The following is a 14,522-nucleotide window of genomic DNA, read 5'->3' as shown; positions in this document are numbered from 1 at the left end:
TTAGAGGAGAACTTATGGATGATAAAGTTCCCATTTGTCTGTTTTCCTTGTTTTTTTTGGTGATAGAATTCATGGCATTGGAATGTGCTGGCAAGGAGGCTTAGCAGATTGTTATTAGGTATCTTGTGCATTAAATATAGATTACTACTACTATGCATCAGTGATGGAGGGTGCGAATGCTTAAATTTGTGAACATCGTACCAAACAAGTGGTCTGCCTGGTCCAGGATTGTGTCAAGCTTTCTATCTTTTGTTGGAGATGCAGTGATTTGGGCAAGTGGGTAGTATTACATCATGTCCCTGATTTGTGCCTTGTAGGTAATGAGCATGGTCTGGGGAGTCAGGAGATAAGCTACCTACTTCAGAACTGCCCATCTCTGACTTGCTATTTTGTCATAGTATTTTGATGGCCGGTCCAATTCAGTTTCTGGCTAATGGTAATGCCTAGTATGCTGACAGGTTGGTTTCAGTAATAGTACTACAATTGAATATCAAAGGAAAATGATTAGATTTGCTTTTGTTCTGGATGGTCATTGCCTCGCACTTGTGTGGAAGGTCACTGATGAAGCAGATGAAATTGGTTGGGCTAAGGAGATTACTCTGACAAACTCCTGCACAAATGTCCCTGGACTTAGAAATTTGGCTTCCAGTATCCCTAACTTTCATTGTGCTCTATATGATTACAACCAGCGTAAAGTGTTCCCCTTGATTCCCATTAACTCCAGTTTGGCTAAGGTTATGATGTCATACTCAACCAATGACCCTACCAAGTATGCAGAGGTCAACATTTTTGTGCGTTATTAACTGAGCAGGGAATGTGAATCTCACTGACATGCCTTTGTCACAAAATAATGCAACTTGTTGGAAGATGGTCGAGGAGAGTAATTTCAGTCTGTTGTTAAGGAACTGTATGCCAGGAGGTTAAAATTCATTGTCAGGAAGAGAAATTAGATATCATATAGAAGTAAATTCTGCCAGTACTTAAATGAGTAACTGCAATGAACTGTTTCCTGAAATGAGTGAGTTATCTTGTGAGAAGAATGAGATCTAATCTCTCTGAATCATATAAAATTCTGAGAGAACTTGACAAGGTGGTTGCTGAGAGAATTTTCCCCCTGTGGGAGAAACTAGATTAGTTTAAAAGTAAAGGGTCTCCCATTTCAGTCAGATATGAGGAGAGTTTCTTTGTCTCACAAGATTGTTAGTATGTGAAATTCTGTTCCTTAGAGAGCAGCAGAGGCAGGGTCATTGAACATTTTCAACGCTAGTTAGATAGATTCTTAATTGGCAAGGGAATCAAAGACATGGGTGGACACAAAAGTAGAGTTGAGGCCATAATAGCATTTAGCAGGCATGGGGTGAGGGTATTCCTGCTTCTAATTTAATTGGTTTCTAAACAAACATTCCAGCTGGAATGAAAGCATGGAAACCAGGTGGCTGCTAATATTTTTTGGAACTCTAACTGAAGGTACTTTTGAGCAACATGGAATGAAGGAGAAATTGCCCATTTACAGTTGATGGCATGGGGGGGTTTGTAATCAGCTGGAGATAACAATTACTATCAATGCTACCTCTTTGAACCAAATGACTGCACTGCATGAGAATGTTCAAAGACCGAAAGTCAACCAATTTAAGATCACTGCTTCCCTTTTCCACTAAATCTATCTGGCAGCATCTCACTCATTGTTCAAGGACTGACTCCAAAGACATTCAAACAAAACAGTAATCTCTGTGCTATGATGCCCCTTGATGCAATTCCCAATCATACTTTCTTCACAGTGCAACATTCACATCGACTCTTCCATTTCTCATTTCACTTGTCTCTTTTTGCATCTTCTATTTTCTCTGACTAGCACTGAGACTTAAAACAGCATCCATTGACCAGCTTTAATTGTGATTTGGTCTGTTTTCCTTCTTTTAGGAGAAAGTGGCCCATAATTAATGAGAATCTCAAGATGCTGACAAGAACCCTGAACTTTGACATCTCACCTGCCCAGAACAACTGCTTTGACTCCTGGGGTTGTGCACAACAGATACAGATGATGAAAAATAAGGGATTATAGGTCTGTTGCATCACCATTTCATGGTGTCAGAGCACTGTATCTTTGAAAGCAAACTTTTCCTTCTCCTTCACTGTAACTGCTCAGCTTGACTGATTTTAGTTACTTTCCTACAGGATGAAAGACAACAGGGTGAAAGACAGCAGTAATCTTAAAAGGAAGACAATTAGGCAGTGGTTGTTCTTTATACCACTTCATACAGTCATTAATTATTTTTCTTGCATTCACCAAATCCAGTCAAATCCACTCAGTAGATTTAAGAAATGCAAATCAATTTTTATCAGCACTTGCAGTACCAGATATGAGGAAGCTGGAACAGTTGCGAGAAAATTAAATTGGAATGGATGTGACCCAGACTCAGGATGCATCAATCCTTTCTGAACAAAATTCTGTTCATCCAAATCTTTGGGTGCCTAATTTGAAATCTTGATGGAAGCAATGAAGAAGGTCTTCGGAGATTAATGGCATATTTTTCACTACCTTCCAAAAAGGCATTGTGTCTATGTAGGAATCCCTTCATCTATTTTGTTTAAGAGAGGCCTCTCAACCAGTCAGTACCTTCACTTAGAGGTATTATCTATGTGTCTTCATGGATAGTATCAAGCAGCTTCCAATATCTTTGGGATGCCATCTTTCTGGGGGTACAAGAATTTCAAAAAACCATTACAACCCTTCATTGCTTAGTGGGTGATCTGACTGAGGGACCTGTGCCTCGAATGTGGCAGATTGCACTCATAATCCTGATGTATCTTCCAACTGCAAAATGTGAGGCTCCTGTTCTGCCACCTTATATGTCTGCTTTGTAGCTGGGAAGAAACAAAACTGGTGCCGAAGTAGCAACAGTTGAATTGTAATCTTCAGGAGGGTCATCCAGAAATTAACTACTGTGAGAAGAGGACCACAGTTCTAGGAGGTTCATGGTTATTGTTTTCAACCAGACAGTTTTGTTCATTAGATAGCATCCAAAAAGAGCAGCAATACAAATTTGTAGATACAGCATAAAGAGGTGTACATAAGAATGAGTTACAATGCAATGATGCAAAATGACAGTGGTGTACTGGTGGAATGTGATCAATGTGAGATAGTTTGTGTGGAATGCATGATCCCTGAATGCATTCACATTCAGGATTATATGTAGCTAAGGCATGCTATGTGCTTGCATTCATTTAATGGTCACAGGAGATGTTTTTCATTTGTTGTAATCATTTTTTTCTTATAGCTGTTAAGTATTGTTCTCCTCCCTTCTCCTTTTGCTCTTTTGCAAAGCACTTCCCCATTTCTGCCATGATTTCCTCCTAATGGATTGTCCATCACAGCATTCTGTACTCCACCTCCAAAATGATCCAAGCACCAAAATCCATCATTTAGCACTCCAGTAGCATGCCAAGATGGGGCGGAATCTTATACTTTAATTACTAAGTATGGGTTGCATTGAATTTTTTCGAGTTTTGTTGTGGTTCGTGAGTTTGCTTGATGTACGTTACCAAACTTGCCTCACTAATGATCTACCATGCCATTATAGCGTCTTATGTCTGATTTCTGCCACAAATCACCACCCAGCAAATATTCTAGCAAACCATGCATCTGTGTGATTTTTAAAAATCCCTTCTACACACAGACAGGCCCTATCAGTCTGGAACTGCCCTGCAGTTCCTGATCTTTCCCTCAGACACATGGGCTCACTATGAGGGCAGGATCCTGGAGAACCCTTTGACAGGGTAGTGCTAATGCAGAATTTCCTCTTACCCCAGAATTAGCACTGGAGGCCACAACACCAGAGCATGTCTGATTGGAACAATGTTGCCATCTGGGTAAAAGCTATCTCAGTGATCTAGAGGAGCACACAACATTGCAGGTCAGTGTCCTTCTCCATTCCACCAGGGTACGTTCCATCAGCTTCTCTTCAGTAACTTACTTTCACTCTATCTTTGTTACTATACCCACTTCCCACCAAGGCTCATGATCTACCATGCTCGTTAATGCCTGCAACATATTTCCCATTTCCTTTCACCTACATCTACGCCCAATACCACTCTACCTGCATGCCTTCTATGCTGCCGACTCACTCATTCAATGCACAGGAGGATTTGAGCTATAGGGAGAGGCTGAACAGGCTGGGACTGTTTTCCCTGGAGTGTTGGAGACTGAGGGGTAACCTTATAGAGGTTTACAAAATTATGAGGGGCATGGATAGGATAAATAGGCAAAGTCTTTTCCCTGGGCTTGGGGAGTCCAGAATTAGACTAGATTGGGTTGGGATATCTGGTCGGCATGGACGGGTTGGACTGAAGGGTGTGTTTCCATGTTGTACATCTCTATGACTCAATGACCTCCCCATCTGCACTAACAATAATGGCATTGCCACCCACGTCTATCATTGTTAATACATTCCTCTCTCTCATTCCATAAGGATAACAGCCAACAATAGGGCAGAAGTGTCAAGATGGTGGTGTACTGCCCATCATCCAGCTCAGAACCTCTAACGTAGAAAGAATCCTGACAGTAACCACACGAGCAGGTCCTGGACTGGTATCATTGGCTGCCCTTAACTTGATTGAAGACTGCAGCAATGTGTGCTTAGTATCTCTGGCTGAGGGGCAGAGCGCAAAAAGGCAAGGTGATGCAATTTAAGACAAGGATGCTATGAGCATCCAGATAGGCTCAGAATGAGTGAGCACTATAAGAGTCTGGAGATGCAGCCAGTCCAATCCAAAGTGCAACACTGAAGTGCAGAGGCTCATCTTGTTAACTGATTGCAGGAAAGACGTGAAGGCCAGCACATATTGGGTGCCAATATCCATGGATGTAGGATGTGTATAACTGATGCCCATGGAATGTGCCCTGAGATGTTGGTGCCTGGAGATCATTAGCAAGCTAAATCTGCCAAGTGCTTGCTCTGGCTTTCTTGTCGAGTTTTCCTGATGTTGAGCTTGCTTGGTGAGATGGGAGGCTTTATATTAATATCACAAGTTAGGCAGTTCACAAGGTACTTGCAAGCAATAATCACTGTAAATTGGCTGCTGCTAAGTGAGAATCTTGCCTCACTGTGTGTAAATGATAAAAGATAGCATGGTTGTTCCCAAAGTTGGAATGGGCCTGCACTGCCACCCGATTCTGCTACACATCTTGCCATATCCCATATTGTTCAGAACTCTATAAGATTTCACCCTTTTTAAATGTTTAATCAATAGCTATGATAGGCAGCTAAACAGATATCAAATGTCAAGGAAGCAAGTACTTCCTGAAAGTCACCAAGACAGTTCCCGAAATGCTAACAAACATGGCAGACATACATAATCAGAGATGCCGGTGTTGGACTGGGGTGTACAAAGGTGACACAAACACCTGATGAAGGAGCGTCGCTCCGAAAGCTAGTGTGCTTCCAATTAAACCTGTTGGACTATAACCTGGTGTTGTGTGATTTTTAACTTTATACATAATCAGGGCTCTCAATGTTTGGAATTATGAACAGAAATTTTCATAATCCACTTATATCATCTAGCAGGATGGTTACACCCCAAGGTACCCTTGTCACCCTCCCAGACAACTGCCAAAATGGCAGAAATCAATGTTATTGGCCAAATTAGATAATACAAGTGTCTAAGACCAAACAGCATACGTTTAAGATGAGGAACAAGTTGTGCAGAGGAGATCTGAGAAAAATTCTTTTCACCTGAAGGGTGGCATATATATATGTGTGGAATGTGCTGTCTCAGAGGATGGTGCAGGCAACATTTAAGAAGCATCTGGATGATTACTTGAATGTCAGAGGATAGCAGGTTATGGACCAACTGCAGGTAAGTGGGATCACTGTAATTTGATGCTTGTTGGTTAGCATAGACATGGTGAGCCAATAGGCCTGTTTCTATGCTGCATGACTATGACTCTAAGATGTGGTTCCAAACAGATTCATGTGTACAATTAGTGTCTAGCAGGCTGAAGCTGAACGCTGCAAGTGTCATCAGTTGGAACACTCGAATGAATTGGCTGGGATTGTGGCCACACTTGGTTGAGTACCATGCACACTGCTCAGAATCCAAGTATAACTTCAAACTCTGGCTCCAGCATTGGCGCTGAGCAGGCATCAAGTGTGAGTTTTCCTTAGGACTCAGGCCTGGGTTATTGTCTGCTATCTTAATAGAGTCCAAAAACCCTGATTAATAACCTGTAGGAGACAATAAATAAGAGAGACCTTCGTGTGAAATCAATGGCATGCCTTAAAACTTGAAGCCTGATTGTGCAAAAGGAGCATCCAGACACAGTCAGCAACATCTTTTCTTTATAAGCTGAGAGAACTGTAATATACCTCTACACAACAGCAGGCTTTATTTTGAAAAAAAGGTCACATCTAATAAAATGGCAAGTTTATTGGGTAAGCAGCTGCAGAACAGAGCATTCAGAAGCATATAGATATATAGTCTTTAAAATTATAATCAGTCTTTAACTTAGACCAAGTAATGTTTAAGATATAAGTAAGGTAAGATCCTTAGTATATTTAATATTATTTAAATTACAGAAGTAAACTTAAAAAGAATATTTAAGGAAATATGACTGTAGGGTGACCAAATCTTGTAAGTGAACATCAAATATTAAGGTTTGACAAGCAAAAACGAAAGGAAAGTCGGGTAATGTTGTTAAAGAATGAAATCAGAGCAAGAGTGGGAAAGAATATTGGCTTAGAAAATCATGATGTAGATTCTCTTTGGTTGAATCAAAGAAGCAACAAGAAGCTGAAACCATTAATTTGTGTTGTCCATGAATACCTAGGAAATAATGGAGGGATGTATAAAGGGCAATACCGATTATCACGGATGGCTTTATTCTGCAACTTGACTGAGCAAATCAGATGGACAAGAATAACATGGAACATAAAGTTGTGCAGGGCATCATGGATTGTTCTTAGAACAGTACATCACACAATTCACCTGGGAACAGACTATTTCATATCTAATAATGTATGAAAAGGTGGGATTAATAAAAAATATCCAGGATTAAGGATCCTCTAGGGAACAGTAATCATAAGGCAGTAGATTTTCAAGTTCAGTTAGAGGGAGAGCAACTTGGGTCTCAAACAAATGTTCTCAACTTGAATAATGGGCATTCCAGATTTATGAAGAAACATTTGTCCCAAATGGGCTGGGAAAATAGATAAGAGTCAGTTAGTGGCAGACATTTAGGTAGATGTTTCATCAAGCTCAGCATTCAAGCACCAACTGAGAGAAAATGAAACTTGGTACATTTTACACCAAGAGCTTTGATGATCAGACATACACAAACTTGCAGAAGAAAGTGTTAACATGGGAATGTGAAAGATTTAAGTGCAAGTAATGACAGATACAATTTTGAGAGCAATAGCAAGACCAGCTTTCTTCTGCAGCTATAAATAATATTCTACTGGCAACAGGGGAGGCTTAGAAAATTCATGCAGCTCAAAAATCTGATAAAGAGTGTACAAGGTGAGATAACTGTTTGCAAGGGTAGTCGAGAAAGAGCAAGAGCTGAACCCTTGATAATAGTGGAAGATTTATTGGTGTATGGTTGTACAATGATAAATCCAAAATCGAAATTAAGAAAAAGCCCACAGAAATTCTATGACAGACATCTCAGTATCACAACTTGCAGGGCATGTACACAATCATCAGTTTGTTGGCCAGACATTTTGAAAGACATTCAAGGTTGTGCCAAAGGTGTGCCAAACACAACCAACTGTTCATGGAACCAATGGTTTCATCAAGATTTTCAGAAAGGTCTGGCAATAGATTTGTTCAATTTTAAGGGAAGATGTATTTAGTCATGGCTGATAATTATTCAAGATGAAATGAACTGGTGAGACGTCCGTCAACAACAGGAGACTCATTATCAGAGCATTGAAAAGGATCATCAAGTTTTCTCCAAGAATTTGTATCAGACAATGGAACCCAAATTGTGAATGAAGATTTCAGAATGGAGTAGGCATCAATCAGGTGACAGGTTCTCCACTCTACCCAGTTGAATGAAGAGGCAGCAAGAGCCATCAAGACTCTGAAGTCACTGATTCGGAAAAAATCCAGACTGAGAATTAGATCAATTCAGTCACTGAACAACACCATTGAACAAATGGTATTCATTGGTGAAACTGTCAATGGGGAGAAGATTAAAAACAGATGTACCTCCTTAGCTTCAGAGCACAGCCTCAGGCAAAACATATAATTTCAGAACACAAGAAAGTAAAACAATAGAGAAAGCCAAGCAAAAGGCAGTAGATATGGTACAACTCTAAACACAAGACAAAACCTCTGAAATAGGGTTAAGGGAGAGGACTTTAGATGACACAGCGGTCATAAAACAGATCAATAAAGATCTTTCGTTATCAGAATGCCTCAAGGGAAGGTCAGAAGGAACAAGAGGTATTGATATTACTCCAACCATTATGATTATTATAGCCCGAGGATAAATTATCCCTATATCAGATGGTATTCAGAAAAGTACAATGATTCCAAAGTGAAATATGATCATCCTAGTGCTTGGTTCAAGCAAACCAGATTGGGATGCCCAGTGAGAGTTGCAGATCTGTGAGACTTGGACTTCGAGGACAGTTGAAGATGATGCTAATGGTGATAAATGAATATGGTATTAATGATGTTAATAATTACATTATGATTTCAAAGCCTACTTAAGCAAGTGAAAATAAACTATTGCTGATCAAGTAGAATGAAACATGTGCAATATATGCAATGAGATTCTTATGTTACTGATAACACGACTGACATTAGTAAGGGATACAACAGAAGATAGACACCAATTATATCCCTCATATGAAGTTGCAAGTAAACTGTTACTTTTTTTCTCTCTTCTAGTGATTGGCGTACTCAAAGTACATTAATATGGGTGCTCCTGGAGAATATTAATGACATGAAACCAGAAAGATTGACTTTCTTGGGCTGATACAAAATAGAATGGCAGAGGCAATCTTCTGTTCTGGACAAAAATGACTCTGCAAATGTGTTGATTTTAACAGGAGAGACGGTATGGGCTGTCAGAAAATGCAATCAGAATACTTAGATTGCAAATGACTAGTTAGATATGTCAACCTGAAGAACTAACTAGTAAATTCACAAGAGACATTGTGACAAAAAGTAGCCCCAGGCCTATATTGGAAGGGATCAACTACTTTCTGAATCAAAACAGGGGTGATACAGATCTATGAAACTTAAATTTGTATATAAATTAAATGCTGATGCTGGCCATTCTGCAAACTGGACTGGATTGATAACTCCTTCGCCTTCTAGCCTTCTGATTTTTGCCTCAATTTTTGCCTGTAAGGCAAATAGCAATGGGCAGGCCATGCAGAATCATGTAATTGCTTTCTGGTCGATATGCAAGGTGGCCTGGGCTCCTTTGATAGTCCCTAGACCTTCCTGAAAAACTTCCTGGTATCTAATTAGAACTTCATTCAGACAGCCATTTTCAAACTGAAAGATGATGAGCTGATCTTGGTGAATCTTTTCAACTAATTTCACCCAATCAAGCCTGGGCCTGACTTTTTTACTACAATCAGTGATAACTAAACCAGCAATTACTGCTGCCTCACAGCGCCATGGACCCGGGTTCCGTTCTAGCCTCAGCCAACTGGATACATAGAGTTTGCACATTCTCCCCGTATCAGCATGGGTTTCATCTGGGTGCTCTAGTTTCCTCCAACAATCCAAAGATGTGCAGGTTAGGTGAGTTGGCCATTCTAAATTGCCCATAGTGTTCAGGGATGTGTAGGTTAGGTGCATTAGTCAGGTGTAAATATAGGATAATAGGGTAGGGGAAGGGTCTGGGTGGGTTACTCTTCCGAAGGTTGGTGTGGACTTGTTGAGCCAAAGGGTCTGTTTTCACACTGTAGGCATTCTATGATTCTCATAAGAGAAAAGAACTGAAGTTGAACCCTTAACCTGTAAAGGTCCCTGAGTATAGGTTCTCAGTCTAGCTGAGGTCTTGTGCAAACCTAAGGGTTGGAGTCCAGAGACAATTTTGTTAAGGACTGGTTCTGCGATCACTGAAACAGCTGCACCGGCCTCAACCTCCATTGAAATTGAGTGACCATTTATCCAGACATTTATTTTCATTGACTCTGATTTGGATGTTGCTAAGCAACTTAACTGCTCCAAACCATACATAGGTGGACTTTCCAGGCTGTGCACTCTCCTGGCTACTGGCTGACGAATCCTCTTACTCAAATAGGTCTTGCTCCCCATAATAATATGCCATTCTCGACTGTGGTCTGAGCTCTCTGGGTCCAAAAAGATCTCATTTCCAGTTGTGATGGCCCTTTGCTGTCTCAGGTCCCCATTACAGCAGCAACTATAATGACTTGCCAGCTCAGACCCTGAAGAAAATTTTATCCATTTGGCTGAGACTTGGCTTTGTTTTGGGAGTGACCTAGAGTCCCTCTGTTCAGGATATGTCCTGAATGATGCCATGCAATTACCTTCAGTCAAATGGTGGTCCCCAAGCTCAGTCAGACTGGCGAAGTTGTCCACTTCCGTTGGAATACCCTGAAACTCATATGCTGCACTTGCCACATTTTCCAATGATAAAGCCAGATGTAGCGCCTGTTTGAAGTCCAGTTGGGCTTCAGCTATTGGAACTTTTGCATGGTTACATCATTAATTCCAAATACAAACACACTCTCAGCATTTCATTCAGATTAATCCAAAGTCACAAGTCTTTGCCAGTCATCTTAACCTTGTCAAAATCCCAACATGGATTTGCCTGGTTCCCAAATTGCTGAATAAAACCAATAGCATCTCAGAATTAGAGGAGGCTTCAGGTCGTAATATTCCTTAACTACGTCTGTCAACTCTTGAAAGATTTTAGTTTATTATGCCTCAGGGAAAGTTAGGCTCCTACTAACTGAAAAAGCTGTGGATCCACAAGCTGTCAGGAGAATTAATCGTTGCCTTTCATCTGCCTCAATGCCGTTATCTGGAAAATAAAAGTAGTCCTTCCACATTCTGGGCCCAGTCATTGACAGCAGGATTGAATGATTTAAGCTTCCCAAATCAGATAAGATTTGGCATAAGATAAAGCCTTCAAATACTAGCAATGTTGTCAGAAATGCTTTCCCTAACTCAAACACGACCGTTGTGAGAGAATTTCTTCAGCAGCATGCTATTCCTTGCTTACCACTGAAATAGCTCTACAGATGCCTGTATGCCATCACCAAGTCACCCTTAATTTACACTTGGAGAGTTCTTGACACTGATCCAGCTCACTCAGAGTGAACAGAATGTCTGGCACCCTGATTTTATCTGTCAACCAGGGCTCCTTGATTGGACCAGATTAATAGCCTCAACCAGGAAATTCACGTTATATGCGGTCCACCTGGTTGACCACTTTGCAATCACTACACAGGCCTTCAGGTTTCTTTACAAATTTGGAGGAATATGGCCATATAAAATGAGTGCTTATAGGTGAACGTAAAAATGTTACAGCATTTTAAAAATAATTTTTATTTAGTGTGTTATTCATGCTTTTCCATTTTTAAATAACAAATAAATAACTGATGGGAAACTAAGTCTGAAGCCAAGTGAATGTTCTTGTTTTATCTAGGGTGCTGGTCGTTGAGCTGGTGCTTGGTATGGGTAGACTGCATGATACAAATTGCAGTGCTAAGCAAGAGGTAGTACAGTCATTCTAACCTAGGCCCTTACCTACAGGAAAAGAAAATGACAGTTACAAAGCATAAGATAAAGCCTTCAAATACTAGCAAGGAAATAGAGATATTAGCAGTAATTTTAATTTTTACAAAGTCAGAAAAATGGTGATAATAAATTGGTTATCTGTTTTCACCTTTCCAGATTGTATTTTTCATGAAGTCAGTAGAAAAAAAAAGAATCATATCAGGTATAAACAATTAAGTGATTTAGTAATGTTCATTTATTGTCTTTGTATAAAGTTCCAATTAGTCCCTTTTGAGGATGATGTAGTAGCTCAGGAAATAGGAAAATAGCTTTCTCTGTGCAATTTGCAGTAGATTGAATGAACTTTAAATAAAAACTGACCACATTGAATGAATCAAGATGCTCCACAAGGCCAACAGACATGATAAAGTAAATGAACCTTCTAAATGCTGCAAGCTGTTTTTGACAGATGAAAGATGTCCTGGGCAGGAATGTCTCCCATATTTTAATGACTGGCTTTGAGGCTCACAGATGATTTAATCAACAATTGACAAGAAAATATGACATAAATGAAAATTAATGCAAGCTAAATAACATAGGGACAACTTTTATTCTAAAAAACTCAGAATACTGATGGCTTTTTGTATTAAGGGCAACCTTTCATAGGTTAATATTACAAATCCAGGTCTGCAAATGAAAAAGGATATTAAAGATGTTGGAGTGTAGGACACTTGTTTGATGCCAATTAAATAGCTATGTTGAGACTGTGGAGCTGATCACTTGTTGGTGTTCTTTATATTAGATTAGATTAGATTACGTTACAGTGTGGAAAGAGGCCCTTCGGCCCAACAAGTCCACACCGACCCGCCGAAGCGCAACCCACCCATACCCCTACATTTACCCCTTACCTAACACTACGGGCAATTTAGCATGGCCAATTCACCTGACCTGCACATCTTTGGATTGTGGGAGGAAACCGGAGCACCCGGAGGAAACCCACGCAGACACGGGGAGAACGTGCAAACTCCACACAGTCAGTCGCCAGAGGCGGGAATTGAACCCGGGTCTCTGGCGCTGCGAGGCAGCAGTGCCACCGTGCCGCCCACAAATACAGAAGATTTAGCACACATGAATTAATTCCCACATTTGTGGCAGCTTGTGACTGATATATGAGGTTTGATTCTAATACTTGTCTGAGTTTAAAGTGAAGGAATTCATCTGTTCATACTTCGGTGTAATCTTGGATTCTTGATGCGTGAGCTAGTACACTTGGATGCATAATTGCTTGCTAATTTTTAATTAAAAGGAACTTATTTCAGAAAGCTTTATATCCAAATATTTTTGTGAGTCTGTCTGAACTCCGAAAGCAAGAGAACATTGTATGAGGATAAGGAATATGGGAACCTGGTTGGTTGGTGACACCACACTTACAAGTATGGCATTTTTTTTTCATCGTTTCTTTTAGCAATCAAGGGTCTGCAAGCAAGAATCACAGGGTCCGAGGTTCCCTGTTGGTGGTCATCCACAAACTTGACCTATACCTAGAGGAATTAATACAACATCCTAAATAGCAACTCTAAACCAGAATATATCTCTTCTGTGACCATGACACTGTCAAAGGGCTAGTGTAGTCTCTGTGGTGACAATACTGAGTTGGAGGCAATCTAGTAGTACAAAGTTTAAGTCATTAAGCTCGTACACTGTGAATGAGTCCTACCCTTAGTGTTGACAATTGGTAAAATATTGCTTTCATCCTGAGGGATTAGTAATCTTGAATCAAATGTTGCACAAATTCCAGGCAAAGAAAGGACAGAACTTGTAGAAAAAAAGGACAGAAATTGCTGCTGAAACTCAGCAGGTCCAGTAGCATCTATGAGGTGAAAGCTGAGTTAATATTCTGAGTCTAATGACTGTTCAGACGAGTCATTGGACTTAAAACATTAACTAAGCTCTCTCCCCACAGATGCTTCCAGACCTGTTGAATTTTACCAGCAATTTCTGTTTTTGTTTCAGATCTCCAGCAAATGCAACTCTTTGTTTTATTTTACTGTACTAAAAGGAGTCCACTTACCTCGGTATGCCTTACTAATTCTAAAAACATCTTCTCATTTGCTTCCTGATCTACCAATCATTTGCTGTGCCACTTTCTTCCATAATGCAAAAACTAATAACTTTCTTTGTTTCATATCTTACAACTGGACTTTTATTGCTTCATCACTGAGTGGGATCATCCTTATGATATAACTTCTGCTATGACTCAGGTTTTAGACATTTGAAAAAAGAGCCCCCTTTAAAGATGATACCTTCCTATAAATGGAAAGGGTTGGCTCACGATCGTGAATGATTCGTAGGTAGTTTGTCAACACATATATGTGAACATAAGGAACAAGAACAGGAACAGGATTAGGACATTCAGCCCTTGCAGCCTGCTTTGCCATTCAACGAGACTATGGCCAATCTTTTGCTTTACCACTTTTGTCCTGGAGTATTCTTTTATCATTTGATGTCTTTAACACATTGAAATCTATTGATTTACGTATTGAATATATTCAATGATTGAGCCTCCAGAGGCCTTTGCAGCAGAGAATTCCAAAGTTTCACCCCCTCTCAAAGAAGAAATTATTTTTCACCTCAGTCTTAAGTGGCCTGCACTTCATTCTGAGACTGCCATCTGGTCTATACATTATCCCCCAGCTGGAAAACATTCTTCCTGTGTTTACTCATTTGATTACTGTAAATATTTTGCATGTTTCAATAAGACCACCTCTCATTCTTCTAAACTCCAATGGATGAAGACCTGGTCTAATTAAAGT

The 14,522-nt window shown here is 40.1% G+C and overlaps 1 protein-coding gene across 4 annotated transcripts in view; it reads right to left on the bottom strand.

Annotated features, from left to right (window-relative positions):
* The window catches only part of LOC122539990, a 208,824-nt gene that overhangs the window by 38,681 nt on the left and 155,621 nt on the right, over positions 1–14,522 (bottom strand). Inside the window, exon 4 of one of the 4 annotated variants that reach the window (XM_043675254.1) lies at positions 11,623–11,739. The exons of the other annotated variants lie outside the window; for them this stretch is intronic. Coding sequence (XP_043531189.1) covers positions 11,728–11,739 — 12 coding nt within the window. The 3' untranslated portion in view covers positions 11,623–11,727. Of the gene's footprint in view, positions 1–11,622; positions 11,740–14,522 lie in introns of those variants that run through there. 4 annotated transcript variants of the gene reach the window in all.

The sequence above is a fragment of the Chiloscyllium plagiosum genome, chromosome 33 (assembly GCF_004010195.1).
Source record: "Chiloscyllium plagiosum isolate BGI_BamShark_2017 chromosome 33, ASM401019v2, whole genome shotgun sequence".
Lineage (NCBI taxonomy): Eukaryota > Metazoa > Chordata > Chondrichthyes > Orectolobiformes > Hemiscylliidae > Chiloscyllium > Chiloscyllium plagiosum.
Note: the sequence above shows the minus strand (reverse complement) of the source record. Positions and strands in the feature narration are given on the sequence as shown.